This window comes from Narcine bancroftii, chromosome 2, assembly GCF_036971445.1.
Source record: "Narcine bancroftii isolate sNarBan1 chromosome 2, sNarBan1.hap1, whole genome shotgun sequence".
Taxonomy (NCBI): domain Eukaryota; kingdom Metazoa; phylum Chordata; class Chondrichthyes; order Torpediniformes; family Narcinidae; genus Narcine; species Narcine bancroftii.
Window position 1 is genome coordinate 204,090,368 of NC_091470.1, and position 15,297 is coordinate 204,105,664.

Genomic DNA, 15,297 nt, shown 5'->3' on the forward strand with positions numbered 1-15,297 from the left:
TCCTGGAGCGTAGAAAAATGAGGGGAGATTTGAAAGAGATACAGATACTTCCCAACTTGCGACCTATGCGACTCGTGTCCATCCGCACTTACGACCAAAAATTTTTAAAAATATAAAATTTGTGCGATTACAGTGAAAATCAGGCCTATCTGTGGTGGCCGCCATGTTGGCTGGTGTCCAACCTCACGTGAGCTGGCCTCGGTGACCGCCATGTTGGCTGGTGTCCAAACTCACGTGAGCTGGCCTCGGTGGCTGCCATTTGGCTGGTGTCCAACCTCACACGAGAGCTGGCCTCGGTGTCCGCCATGTTGGCTGGTGTCCAACCTCACGCGAGAGCTGGCCTTGGTGGCTGCCATGTTAAGATATTTCACTGCATTTTAACTCGTGTCCCATTTTTTCTGAATCTGTTGCTCAGTCAGACAGATTTTAGAGGCCATTGGAGTCCGCAGGGAGCTCAGGGTCCCCAGCAACAGAGAGAATGAGAAGGAATCAGAGAGAGAATGGAAGGAAATTGATCATTTTATTCTTCAGTATCGCAGGGAGGGCAATTCCCCAACATAAGTCCATTCCGAGATACGACCAGCCATCCAGACAGAACACAGATGAAGGAGTACCTGTATTTAAAATTATGAGAGGTATAGTCAGAGTAGATGTGGGCTGGCTTTATCCACTGAGGTTAGGTGAGATAAAAAGCAGAGAATATGAGTTAAGGGGAAACGTTTAGAGGAGCATTCAGGGAACTTCTTCACACACATACACAGAGTGGTGGGAGAGTGGAACAAGCTGCCAGCTGAAATGGTGAATGCGGCTCAATTTTAACATTTGAATTTTTAAAAAATTTAGACATAGAGCACGGTAACAGGCCATTTCGGCCCACGATTCGTGCCGCCCAATTTACACTAATTAACCTGCAACACTCCAGCCCCCCATACGCTTCGAACAATAGGAGGAAGCTGGAGGCCCTGGGGAAAACCCATGCAGACACAGGGATAACATACAAACTCCTTATAGACACCGCGGGGTTCACAACCTGGCCCTGATCACCGGCGCTGGAACAGTGTTGCGCTAGCTGTTCTGCCCTTCTGAGAATTTGAAAATAAATTTGGACAGGTACATGGATGTGAGGGGTATGGAGGGCTATGGACTGGGTGCAGCTCAACGGGACTAGGCAGAATAATATCATAGACTAGAAGGGCCAAAGGGCCTATGTCTGCGCTGTAATGTTCTATTGTTCTATTGAGTTTAGGAGTTGGGATATTATGGTAAAGTTGTATAAGAGGTGAGGCCAAATTTGGAGCATTGTGTGCAGTTTTGGTCACCTAACTGCAGGAAAGACAGCAGTAAGATTGAATGAGTCCAGAGAAGATTGGACTCCTCAGTGCCCTACTGTTCACCGTGTATGTCTAACTTGTTTGTCCTTACAAAATGTAACCCCTTATATTTGTTTGAATTAAATTTCATGTGCCACTTTGCAGCCTATTTTTCCAGCTGGCCCAGATCCCTCTGCTAACTTTGAAAGCCTTCCTCCTTGTCCACTAAACCCCTAATGTTTACATCATCTGCAAACTTGCTGATCCAATTTACCACATTATCATCCAGAGATCATTGATATAGATGACAGACAACAACAGTCCCAGCACTGATCCCTTGGACACACCACTAGTCTGAGAAGCAGTCATCCACCACTGCTCTCTGGCTTCTCCCCTATAGACAGTGTCGGATCCAGTTCACTACTTCACCATGAATACCAAGCACCTGACTAATCTCGCATGCGGGACCTTGCCAAAGGTCTCACTAAAGTCCGTAGAGACAACATCCAGAGCCTTTTGATCATCAACGTGTCTCTTGTGTGTGTGTGTGTGTATATATACAGGAGCTGGATTTGGTGCCTTCGGGCAACCCAAAGTTATTCCTCGACCAATGGGGCCATTAATACAAGGAGGTGGAGCGCCAAGTAACCCATTCATGGTAGGTGCCACATGAAGTGCCCTGGGGGTCATGTGAAATTGGTTTGTCTAAGATCAAAGTTCAATAAGAGAAAATACATGACATCACATGCAACCTTGAGATTCTTTTTCTACACACCAGGCAGAATTTCTACTTATCAGTAACTGTAAAGAAACTGTGCAAATAAAGATTGAATAAATATACAGTAGTAATGTTCCGGAACCTGCTGATGCAAATTCTGTGGCACCTATACCTCTTTCCTGATGGTAGGAATGATAACAGCATGTTAGGGATGGTGTGGACCCATTTCCCATCAGCAACGGCGTAAAGCAGGGGTGTGTTTTGGCACCTAGTCGGTTTGGAGTATTCTTCACTGCTGTTCTTCAGGATGCCACATCACACCTGAAGTTAGAGGTCTTCCTACAAATGAGGGTTGATGGGGGGGGGGCTCCTCAACCTCGCAAGACTGAGAGCAAAAACAAGGACATCGTGGCCCACGAGTTACAGTTTGCTGCTGACTGTGCACTGGTTGCCCTCTCTCTCATAGACTTACAGGAGATCACCAGTCACTTTGCCAGTGCTGCCAAGGCTGCCAGGATTGACAGCCTGAAAAAGACGGGAAGTTTTGCACCAACCGTCCCCTGGCTCAAGCTGCGAAGAATCAACTGGCCTTATTGATGACAATTGTCTCAAAGCTGCCCAGTAACATCCTCGGCTTCTCTAGACGTGGAGATCGAGTCAAGAACCAGAAAAGCCTGCTTTGCTTTTGACCTGCTGAAAGATCGGGTTTGGTCACAGAACATCATGTTGGCCACCAAGTGCAAGGTGTACAGGGCTGTTGTCATATCAGCCTTGCTCTATGGATGTGAGACGTGGTGCCCATATCAGAATCACTACATCAGTTTGACCAACTGCAACAGCGTCACCTATATTTCCTTACAAAGATCACCTGGCGCGACAAGTCTCCAATATCAAGGTCCTTTTAACCTTGGTGATGTCAGCCCAACTGTACTTGGCACGATATGTTGTTAGAATGCCTGATGGAAGACTGCCCAAGGACATCTTGTACATCCAGTGGTACCCGAAAACAAGGAGGCCAGCGACTATAGTACAAGGATGTTCTGCACAGGATCTTCGAGAAAGCTGACACGACATGGGAGGGTGTGGCTCAAGATCACTCGCAGTGGAGGGACGCCATCAGAAAAGGTGTGGACGCTGCTGAGAACAAGCTCAAAGAGGCACAGAAGAAGCATTACAGCAGAGCTTCTGCCCCTGTACCGCCTGTCAAGGGTTGGCCTATGCAGCCACTCCAGGAACCATTATCATCCTACGGGATGGATCACCAGAAGGATCCTTGATCATCACTGCTGCTCTCCAACAGCAACGCTCCATGTAGATGTTCTCGATGGTGGGCAGAGTTTTGCCTGAAATTCCCTGGGCTTTCCTCTCAGGGGTATTGGTGTCCCCATACCAGTCCGTGATGCGGCTGGTCAGCACACTTTCCACTGCACCGCTGTAGAAATTTGCCAGGGTTTCCCAAGTCATACCAAACCTTCACAAATTACTGAGGAAGTAGAGGCACTGACGTGCTTTCTTCACCATGCCATTAGTTTTTGGGTCCGGGAAAGATCCTCCAAGATAATGACTCCCAAGAACTTAAATTCCATCTGATTTCCCCCCAGTGATCACTGGATTGTCCACCTCTGGCCTTCCCTTCCTGGAGTCAATAATCAGCTCCTTGGCTTTGGTGACGTTGAGCGCAATGTTGTTGTGACCAGCTTCTCATGATGGATGTCAGAACAACCGGTTGCTAGTCATTTGGGCTTGTTACCATGCCTTTGTTCGGTACTGGTCTCGAAGCCAGTGGAACTCAGGAAAGAGCAACTGATTACAGATAAAGTCAAAGACTTCCTCGAGCAAAACAACCCATGATTGTGTGACTAGTCACAATTCAAATGCCGTCCATAAATTTGCCAATGACACCATAGTTATTGGCAGAATCACAGGTGACAATGAGGAAGTGTGCAGGAGGGAGATGGATCAGGTCGTTGAGGGGTGTCACAACAACCTTGCAGACAAGGTCAGCAAAACCAAGGAAATGATTGTGGGCTTCAGGAGGAAACTGGGGAGGACATGACCCAGTCCTCATCAAGGGCTCAGCAGTGGAGAGGGTCAAGAACTTCAAATTCCTGGGTGTCCACATCTCCGAGGATCTGTCCTGGAGCCTCCATGATGCTATCACGAAGAAGGCTATACTTTGTGAGGAGTTTGAGGAGATTTGGTAGATCACCAAAGACCCTCAAACTTCTTCAGGTGGATCGTGGAGAGCATTCTAGGTGTCTGGTACTGAAGTCTCAATGCTCAGAACAAGAATAAACTCCAGAGGGTTTTTCATTCGGCCTGTGACATCAGGGGCATCAGTCTTCACTCCATCGAGGACATCTACAAGAGGTGGTGTCTTAAGAAAGCAGACTCTATCCTCAAGGACCCCCACCACCCAGGCCATGCCCTCTTCACTCTGCCACCATTGGGGAAAAAGGTCCAGGAGCCTGAAGATGAGCACTCAATGGCTCAAGGACAGCTTCTTCCTGACCGAGCAATGCATACAGACACTGCCTTAGTTTGACTTATTTTCTTACACTGTTTTTATTTATTTTGTAAGGTGATCTATAGAAATGCTTACCCTGTGATGCTGCTGCAAAACAACAAATTTTGTGACGTTTTCATAGCAATAAATTCTGATAGAGGGCAGAGGAGATTTACTAGGATGTTGCTGGGACGTCAAGGTTAAACAGGTTAGGGCTCTATTCCCTGGAACGTAGAAGAATGAGGGGAGATTTGATCAAGGGATTTAAAAGGATGAGGGGGATGGACAGAGTAAATGCAAGTTGGTTTTTTCCAGTGAGGTTAGGAGAGATACAAACATAGAGGACATGGGTTAAGGGTGAAAGAGAAAAAGTTTAGGGGGAACATGAGGGGAAACTTCTTCACAGAAAGAAGGGAGTGTCCAACAACCTGAAGTGTAGAATAGGGGCTAAATTTTGACATTTAAGAAAAATTTAGACAGGTTGATGGATGGGAGAGCTATGGAGGGAGGTGCCGGTCAATGGGACTAGGTGAAATAATAGTTTGTCAGTTTCTGTGCTGCAGTGTTCTTTAGTGTGTATGTGTGATTAATTTCCACTTTATTTCTCTGCTTTCTCTCTGAAGACCGGAACGCCGCCCGGACAGTTTGCAGCAGGTGGCGCCTCCACCAACCCCTTCTTGTAGTGACCTGTAGTACATCCAGCATGTGACTCTTCCAGAATCGCCTTAAACCACGAGAGTCGACCAACAGCTGTAACATACATGATGCCAGTACACACATTTCTATACTTTGGTGGTGGAGGGATGGGGATAGTGGGGGGAGGGGGGGTGGGAGAGTTTGGAGGAACCTGAGGAAGGAGTAGAGTTATTTCGATATTGCAATCGTTCAGTGTATTAGGAAGAAAATGCCCATTGGGAGCTCTGGGCACAAGAGGGAGGGGGGCAGCTTGTACTGTTGCAGATCTTTACCGGGGTGCTTCTTGGATTGCAAGTTGGACAGTGGGCCACATGGTGCGTGAAATGCTTGGGCTGTGACAGCTAGCAGAGACAGCTCTGTCTGGGCAGCGATGTGGGGCGTCTGGATCCCAGTGAGGTGCAACTCCAGAGGTCAGCCTGCAATTGAATGTACCCCGTCACGGAACAGGGCGAGGGAGGGTGGAGGCAAAGTCCATTAGTCCTAGCCATGCCGTCTCCTCCAAGATCCTGGGAGGGAGCTCACTGGAGGCATTGGGGGGGTTACGGGTGAGGGGGGGGGGGTAAAGTTCTGAAGCTGAGGAAACCTTCCGCCTCTCCTGAATCCGCTGCACTGAGCACCTCCCACCGAACGCAGAATCCACCATGACCCTATTTAAACCATTCCCAGTGAAGGTGTCATATCAGTCATCACTCTTCCTTGGACCCCCTCCTCAAGCTTTCCTCCTGCCACCCCCCCCCCCCTCCTCTTTGCCTCAGCTTTCCCTGGGGACCTTCACTCTCCTTTGCTGGCCGGGATCTCAGGCTTGTTTCTGTCTTTAATTTTAAATTGTTACACCAATTCCACTATGTTCCACTGTTCATGCAAAATATATATGTTGTTCATCAATCGGTGCAGGCTGCTCCAATCCTCTTGATTTGGCTTGATCGTCATGCACAAACTGAGGCCTGTGTATATGCACAGACCCACACTGAACAGCATGCTTCCATGGTGAAGCGTATTCAGCACGTGCATACAGCCACCCACAGGTTTAGAGGTCTGCATATGCCCAACAGGCCTACACACAAACCCATATACAAACGTGTGCATTTATACACACATGCACATACATTAACCCTCACTCTGCAACAATTGCACATGCTAATGTTTTTGCAAACGCATGCACATGCAAACACACATACAGGCACACATGCATATATATTTTATAAATATATATATATACACACACACACACACACACACACACTCACAAATGCACACATCCACATGCGCCTGTCAGGTTCCAATGGAGAAGAAGAGTATTGAGGGATGCTCATGGCATCTTACAGTGCACAATGTGCTTTGCTCTTCAACCCTTTTCACAGTGTTGGGGCTGTGAGCTGCAGGACACAGTCACTGGTATCTTTGCATAAGTCAGGCAGTTCACACCATTCCCTCTGTTGAAAGATCAACTGTAATGCAAATATTTTAATGACCCATCTCCCGCCAATCATCCATGTCTTAAAAATGGGATTTAGCAGGCATGTGTGCGTGAGAGAGAGAGAGAGATCATGCCCACATCTGCTCGGTTATTTTTCTTTTAAATTGGAAAATTGCCTCAAAACATTTGTTTCCTGACTGTAATGAGATGTGGGTCTGAATCATTCCCTTCCCGGTGTTTGAACTAGCCTGTGATGAGGGATCATTGCGGCTCAGCTTGAGGCAGTGTGGCCACAGTGCCTCTGGAGGTAACGAAACCACGCCGTCCGCTCATCCTCTGTGGCCAGGGCAAGGGTTGGGTTTGAAGACTTCCCTGTGACCGGTGACAACACAAGCACCCAGTGGTCCCCTTCCCTGGAGCTCCTGTCGTACTCCCACTTGCACACACATGTCCCCCTCTCCCCATCCCCAGTCCTTTCCATTGCTTCCCACATCCTGGACACTGTAGGGGGAAAATACAGCAGCCAGTGAACTATAGGCATGTTTATCTGGGGATGTGGGAGGAATCTGGAGCACGGTGGGGAGGGGGAGAAAGACCCACATGGAGAAAATGTAAATTGTACACTCACACCTGTACACACACTCACATGGACATGACATGGGCACACTGGCGTGCATGTACACTCATGCATTCTCACATTCAGACACACCCATGTGCACACACAGTCACACACGAGTACACACAGATGCACAGACGTACCTGTAGAGAGAGACAAACAAAGATACACAGACACATGCATGCATGCACCCACACTCACACATGCACGCACACATGGACACACTGCGCACACAGGCACACACTAGTGCACAGACAGCCTTGAAGGTCAGGATCGAACCAGGGTCCCTGAAGCAGCAGTAGCCCTTCCCACTGTACCGCCTTGCCCCAATGAGTTAATTAACCAACTGTGGGTTTGGACTCTGCACCTCAGCAGATCCAGTCACAGAGGAGCGCCAGATCTGTGAGTCTGCGTGCACAGTATGAACGATACAGTGACCAGCGATCCCAGGCCCTCCCCTTCTCCAGTACCTTCCCAAACCAAGTCTGTTGCTAGTGGTGGAAACCTCTTCACCGGCCCCACAACCTGGTCAGATCCCTGTGCCAAAGTGTGAGATTACTGCCAAAATGACCCACCAAGTGTCATTGGAGAAACTGAGCGAGGGGTGGCGTGGTTAGAAGCAAGTGCAAAGTCACCGTGACAAGGGGGCAAGAAAGACAGGGCTGAGAGGAAACCACAATCATCATCTGCAAGCCAACGGCCGTTTCACTAGCTGGACGTTTTTGCCCTGGCCTAGTTTTACTGCAGTCACCATGGAGATATACCGGGCCTAGAGTAACAGAGAAGTCTGCGCCAATCAGCTGCAGTATTCTGGGGCCATTGGCGGCCCAGCACACAATAAATTTGATGACGTTTGTCGTACAGTGATAGAAGCGACCCTTTTAATTTTACCAGAGATTTGGATGGCAATGCAGATGCTGTGTGAAAAACAGTCTCTTCGCCCAGGCCCACAAACAAGTTTTGAAGGAATGCTCCGTGTAAACTCAAACTAAATCCTCCCAATGTCAGTGCAGACATCATCCACAAAAGGAAGATCTTGAGTTCTGAAATAGCCCAACTGATAAATATCTCTGTCAATTCAACTCACATCTGCTCAGTTCTTTTTCTTTTAAATGAGGAAGTTGCTTGTTTCCCATCTGTGCTTCAGAACATTTGTTTTATGGCTGTAATGATCCAGGCCCCTGAGCCCATGCCGCCCAATTACTCCCAATTCACCTGCAGCCCCCGGTGTATTTTGAAGGGTGGGAGGAAGTCAGAGCACCCAGAAGACGGGAGACCATGCAAACTCCTTACAGACGGATTTGAACCCAGGAACCTGTTGGGGGGATGGGAGAAAGTCTAAACCTCAGGGACATGGCTAGCATTTATTGCTGCTTAACAGGTATTCAGGGCATCAAGGGTTGCGGGGAGAAGGCCAGGGGGTGGGGCTGAGTGGGAGGATGGATCTGCTCACGATAGAATAAGCGGAGCAGGCTCGGTTGCGGTGGGGTTGGGAGGTTGGAAACCTTGTGATTACATTGTCCCGGTGACTTGGGAGGTGGTTGTTGGTGAAATCACAAGATAGAGGAGGAGAAGTCAGCCTGTTGGCTCATCAAGTCTGCTCCCACTTGAACCCTGACTCTAATTCCCATGAGCCATTCACCAGCAGCCCACAGCCTGGTGTGAGCCTTGCAGTCGTCGAGCCCCCCGCTGGTCCGCAGTCACCTTCTCTGTCGGATTATCGCCGGAGATTAAGGGGTTGGCCTGTGAGGAGAGATTAAGTTGTCTGGGACTGTTCTCAGTCCACTTTAGAAGATGAGAGGGGAAAGGCATCAGTGAGATGGAGCTCGATGAAATGGTTCCATTGTGGAGTAGGTGAGAACTAGGGGGACGTAGCCTCAAGATCCAGGGGAGTAGATTTAGGACGAAGATGAGAAAGAACTTTTTCCCCGGGGGGGGGGTGAATCTGTGGAATTCGCTACCTTTTGAAACAGTGGGCGCCACCTCAGTAAATATATTTAAGACAAGGTTGGATAGATTTTTACATGGGGGGGGGGGAATTGAGTTATATGGGGAAAAGGCAGGTCGGTGGAGATGGCCTATAATCAGATTAGCCACGATTATATTGAATGGCAGAGCAGGCTCGACGGGCCGCATGGCCGACTCCTGCTCCTGTTTCTCATTCTCTCCCCTGCCCTGGTCCCTGGGAGGCAACAATCAAGGATAAACTCAGACAGGCAGGGAACGTTGCGCCCGGGAGGAAGTTCCTCTGCAGTGCCCTCCTCTGGTTTCAACCATGTCTCAGAGGGTATCACAGACCACATGTCACCTGTTTGGAGAACCTGCTGTCAGGAAACCAGCACATCGCAGGGGTGCGGAAGAGTCAGCAGCACGCGGCAAAGACCCGATGTCGGGACGCGGCTCTGGTCCTGAATAGGGAGGCCGTGTTCTTGCAGCACCTTGCACCTGCACCTCTGAAACATGCTCAGGTCTGCACACAATATTCCCAAATGTGCTCTCTGTGAGATCGTGTTCAGCTGTTTCTGGGAGAACTGGAGCTGGTATAAGTGAGGATTGCTGCATTAGTGCAGTGCTGTTACAACACCAGCGGCCTGGGTTCAAATCCCACACTGTCTGTAAGGAGTTTGTAAATTCTCCCCATGTCTGCCTGGGTTTCCTCCCACCATTCAAAACATGGGAGTTGAGGGTTAACTGGGTGGTACAGGTTCATGGACTGGAAGGGTCCGTTACTGTGCTACATTTACAAATGTAAATAGATTCTTCCTTGTCTCCTGGTTTGGAATGGCATTGCAAACACCTCATGCAAACTGCAGATTGTACACTGTTGAATGTATGTTAATCAGACATGGGGTCACGGATGGTGAGGGTGTACCTTTGTACTTCCCCTGGTCCAAGTTGCTGTGAAAGGTTAGTTTGCACCATGGAACACTTGTCATCTGATTGCACAAGTACGACTGGGCGAAACGGCATTCTCTGGTCCTCAGTGCAAAACATCAGACACACAACCAGACGTAACACACATACAGACAAACGATACACATGCGGGACAAGTATTAGCTGTTACCACAGCATTTCTACAGCGGAAGCAACCTAATTCGGTGCTGCTTTCAGGAATTTGACCATTCTCCCTGGGTCTGTGTGGACTTTCTCTGGTTTATTTTCTCCGTTTGAAGCATATGGGAATTGTAGGTCAATTGGGTGGCTCAGGCTCAAGGGCCTGTTACTGTGCTGTATGCTTGAATTTAAAAAAGAACAAATAAATATTGTTTCATGAATATGAGAAACTCGGATGGTTAGTGTGACCAGTTCCTCTGGTCGCTCAGCGTTCCCACTGCCCCGCGGGAAGAAGCTGTTCCTCAGCCTGGTGGTGCTGGCTCTGATCCTCCTGGATCTCTTCCCCGACGGGAGCAGCGGAAAGATACTTTTTAAAAAAGGTTGTTTTTTAAGTTTCCCCCATTTTGTGGACAGATCCCATTCCATAGTCAAGAACTTCCTCATTTCGAGAAAAGGGAGGGTGTTGTTAGAGATGGACCAGGTGAATATGAGGTCAGGGAGGCAGCAAAACTGATCTTAAGAAAGGTCTGAGGCCCGAAATGTCAGTGATATATCCGTACCTCCAATGGACCCTGCGAGACCAGCTGAGTTCCTCCAGTGTTTCTGTGTTTTCACTCCCCAAAGACAAGAACGTTCGCCAGTTCAATAAAACTGTAATGTGTTTGGATGAGATGCGATCTCGGGGATATCCGCCCACCCATTGGGGAGGGTTGAAGTCCTCCGTGACTTTGTTTTGGAAAGGATGGTGCTGCTCAACTGCTGGTGTCAATGTTTGTCACTTTAATCGGGTCTGGGCAATTTTTCAGTGCACAAGAGTCATTGTCATATTTTTGGAGTTAAAACTCTTCAACGCGTACCTGGTTGATTGAAATTCTTTCATCTTGAGGTTGTGGAGTGTGCTGTCAGGATAGGTGTCCTGCCTCAATGTCTGTCACTTTGCATCTGTGTTGGGGGGAGGGGTGGATGCGGGGTGCAAGTTCTGGCTTGTGTTGATACTTCAGCTTATCTGTGCACACAGAATGATCCCAAAATGGAACCTGACTCACAGACCTTGAGTATTAAGCTTGTGCTTCACTCTGTGTCTGACCCCGGGCGTGTGTGATGGGATGGTGTGGAGAGAGCTTCACTCTGTGTCTGACCCCGGGAATGTGTGATGGGACGTTGCGGAGGGAGCTTCACTCTGTGTCTGACCCCAAGAGTGTGTGATGGGACAATGAGGATGGAGCTTCACTCTGTGTCTGACCCCGGTAGTGTGTGATGGGACGGTGCTGAGGGAGTTTCATTCTGCGTCTGACCCCGGGAATGTGTGATGGGACAGTGCGGAGGGAGCTTCATTCTGGGTCTGACTCTGGAAGTGTGTGACGGGACGGTGTGGAGGGAGCTTCACTCAGTGTCTGACCCCGGGAGTGTGATGAGACGGTGCAGAGGGAACTTCACTCTGTGTCTGACCCTGGGAGTGTGTGATGGGACAGTGCGGAGGGAGCTTTACTCTGGGTCTGACCCCGGGAGTGTGTGATGGGAAGTTGCGGAGGGAGCTTCATTCTGTGTCTGACCCCGGGAGTGTGTGATGGGACAGTGTGGAGGGAGCTTCACTATGTCCTGCTTGTGCTGGCAGTTACTTGTACTGGGCACCTGAAATAGAAATGATTCTTTATCTGCACAGACTATTCCTTCTTGCCGTTGACCACAGACCCAATTCACCCAAAACAAGAACTAAGGCATTGAATGGAAATGGGTGGAAATATTTTGAGTTAATTTGTTGAAATTTTTAATTTCTTGCGCTGATGGACAAACTCCTTTTTAGAATTTTTGTGCTTAATCTTGGATTTGATCTATATATAAACTTTTTTTTGGAAAAGCATGTAACTTATGTAAAGTATCACTTTGGGAAATGAACAAGTTCAATTGCAGGAAAAATTGTTGAAAGATTGGTATCTTTTGCCTATTTTGGAACAAATGACATTTATTTTTTTCCCACTGCAGTAATAATAAATATATTCAATGATGAATGACCCTCGGTAATATTGGTTTAAATTATTTTCAAACATAAAAGCAACAGGTTACACTTCCCAGGTTCTCACCTACCACCCACCAATCTCCCCATCCAACATATCTTCCACCACCTGCCATGTGATCCCACCACTAGACACGTTTTTCCCTCACCACCCTCCACAGGGACCTCTCCCTCTGTGAATCCCTCGTCCACTTCTCACTTCCCAACAATTGTCCCCTTGACACCTCCCCCAATGACCACAGGAGATGCTCCACGAGTGTCCACACCTCCCTCCCCACTATTTGGGGCCCCCAAACAGTCCTTCCAAGAGAAGCCGCATTTGTGAATCTGAAGGAGTTGTCTACCTCATCCGGTGCTCCCGCTGTGGTCTCCTCTCCGTCAGAGAGATTGGGCACAGGTGTGGGAGATCGCTTCGTTGAGCCCCTCGGCTCTGGCTGCCGCAATAGCGTGAATCTCCCAGTGGCCGTCCATTTCAATTCCCCGTCCCATTCCCTTGCTGGCATGTCTGTCCACGGTCGCATGAACCGCCAGACTGAGGCCATCTGCAAATTGGGGAGCAACACCTCGTCTTCTGTCTGGGCCCCCATCAACTGGATGGCATTAACATCACTGCTTTCTGTAAGAATCACCCTTCCCCCACCCTTTCTTTCTCCCTGTTTCCTTTCCTCTAACTGACTCTCTTCCCCTTTCCCTCTCTCTCCTTATCCAGAGCCAAAATCAGTTCTCACCTTTCCTCTCCTGCCCCTTCTCCAATTAATACCCTTTACTATTCCTCCAGCCATTTCTTCCCATTCTCACCCCAGCCTGTCAGGCGCCTGTCTTTTTTCACTCATGCCCTGAAGAAGGGTTGAGGCACAAAGTGTCAGTGATATATCTCTACCTCCTCTGGACACAGCGAGACCGGCTGGGTTCTGTGTTTGGGTTACACGTCAACACCAGGTTGTTAACTCCACCGAGCCCTGTCTTGCCCAGTGAACGTGCACCCTTCTCCCATTGTGGATTTATCCAACTTTCTCATGGAAATGCCTTTCTAAAAATTGGCCAGGGTGCACTTGACAGTCAATCGCACAACACAGAACAGGCCCTTTGGCCCATCTTGTTCTTGCCAACCATGTTGGCATTTTGGGATTGTCCCACTTGCCTGCATAATCTTTCCAACCCTCTTCCTATCCGTACCCCGAACATTGTACCCACTTCTACAGCCTCCTCCTGCAGTTTGTTCAAGATACAGACCACTTTCTTGAATGAAGAGAATGCCCCTCATGCCCCCTGTTTAATCTCCGCACCCCCTCGCCATGTACACCCTCTTTGGATGTTGAGGGCTGTGCGTTGATACAGTGTTGGCACAACGTGCCTGCTTTTTGGTTGAAGCTCAGGCCTGAAACGTTGGCAATATATCTTTACCTCCCATGGACGCTACGAGACCAGCTGAGTTCCTCCAGCATTTTCTTTGAGTTTTAACAGCATCTGCAGACTTCTGTGTTTCACTACAATGTGGAGATTACCCACCTATAAATGTCGCGACTGAAATGTTTGGCAGTTGTGAGATTTATTTGCTAACCCCCACTTCTGTTAGAACATGGAACAATACAGGCCCTTCAATCCATGATGTTCTACCAACCCATACAAACCTACTCCACAATTCAACCCTTCCCCACAACCCTCCACTTTTCTTTCATCCATGTGCCTGTCGAAGAGTCTTTTAAAGGTCTCCTAATGTTCCAGCTTCCACCACCATTCCAAGCACCCACAACTCTCCGTGTAAAAAAGCTTATCTCGAGCATCTCACTTTGTATGGATGTCCTCTGGTATTTGCTACTTTCACCCTGGCTGTCCGCCCTATCCATACCTCTCCTAATCTTGCAGACCTCTATTGAGTCTTCTCATCCTTCTTCGCTCCAGAGAGTCCCAGCTCTGCTAACCTGGCCTCATAAGACATGTTCTCTTATCCAGGCAACATCCTGGTGAATCTCCTCTGCCCCTCTCCACAGCTTCCACATCCTTCCTGTAATGAGATGACCAGAACTGAACACAATATTTTGGTCTAACCAGAGTTTATAGAGTTGCAATATGACCTCTCGACTCTTGAACTCAATCCTCTGATTAACAAAGCCCAGTGTCCCATGGGCCTTTTTCACGACCCTATGTGACTACTTTAAGAGATCTATAGATTTGGACTCCAAGGTCCCTCTCCTTCCACACTTAAGAATCCTGCCATTCAGGTTCGACCTTCCAAAATGGACTGCTTTTGTTGCCCGTTTAGGGCAATGGTTTGCAACTTGCGTCGGTCTGCAACATTCTGGGTTTGAGATTCAAAATTCCTTTATTGTCATGTAATAGTACAGAACGTAATATTACACAAAATTGCCTTCTGTCTGCCGTAAGGCAGAGTCACCATCAGTGCCGTCCGGCGCCCTTTACGGTAAGAGGAAGAGAACCAAATGGGAGTCCCGTTGAGACACTGAGTGTTCATGCGTTCATCTCCGGCCTTCCCGCAGCCTCTACAGCCACACAGCCTCCTGCTCGGTCCGCGGGCCTCCTGAGCTTCAGATCCAAACCTCCCACATGACCGGGAAGCCTTTAGCATCCGAAGACCCTTCAGGATCCCCTCCTTGTCCTCGGTGCCTTCTTGAATCCCGGCTCGCAATACCTGGTCCCCTTGCTAGTCTCCAGCAGCCCATATGGGTGCCCTGGCCACGTTGCCCAGGGCCTGTGTGAGCTTCTCGCCGGTCTGCTGCCATGGCTACCGTCTAGATGGAGTCTCCTCTCCTTCTCCTTTTTGCAGGGAGTGTTCTATCCATGTCTGACGCCCTGCTCTTGCTTCCCCGACCTCTGCAACCCCTTGTGCCAGGCGATGCAGCCATCTTGGGCATGGTTACAGGGTTTTACTTACAAACCAGGCTGCTTTAACACCAGCCCAGAGCCTCTGGCGTAAGGAGTGGGCAGGGGGATTGAGAAGGGGTTTT

General features: G+C 48.8%; 1 protein-coding gene across 5 annotated transcripts in view; it reads left to right on the forward strand.

The window, feature by feature from the left end:
- Nucleotides 1-12,330, forward strand: part of LOC138755013 (arf-GAP domain and FG repeat-containing protein 1-like) — a 146,361-nt gene extending 134,031 nt beyond the window's left edge. For all 5 annotated transcript variants that reach the window (XM_069920152.1, XM_069920150.1, XM_069920148.1 and 2 more), the window contains 2 exons: nt 1,874-1,968; nt 5,158-12,330. In XM_069920152.1, coding sequence (XP_069776253.1) covers nt 1,874-1,968; nt 5,158-5,217 — 155 coding nt within the window. In that variant the 3' untranslated portion in view covers nt 5,218-12,330. The remainder of the gene's footprint in view (nt 1-1,873; nt 1,969-5,157) is intronic.
- Nucleotides 12,331-15,297: the final 2,967 nt, after the last annotated feature.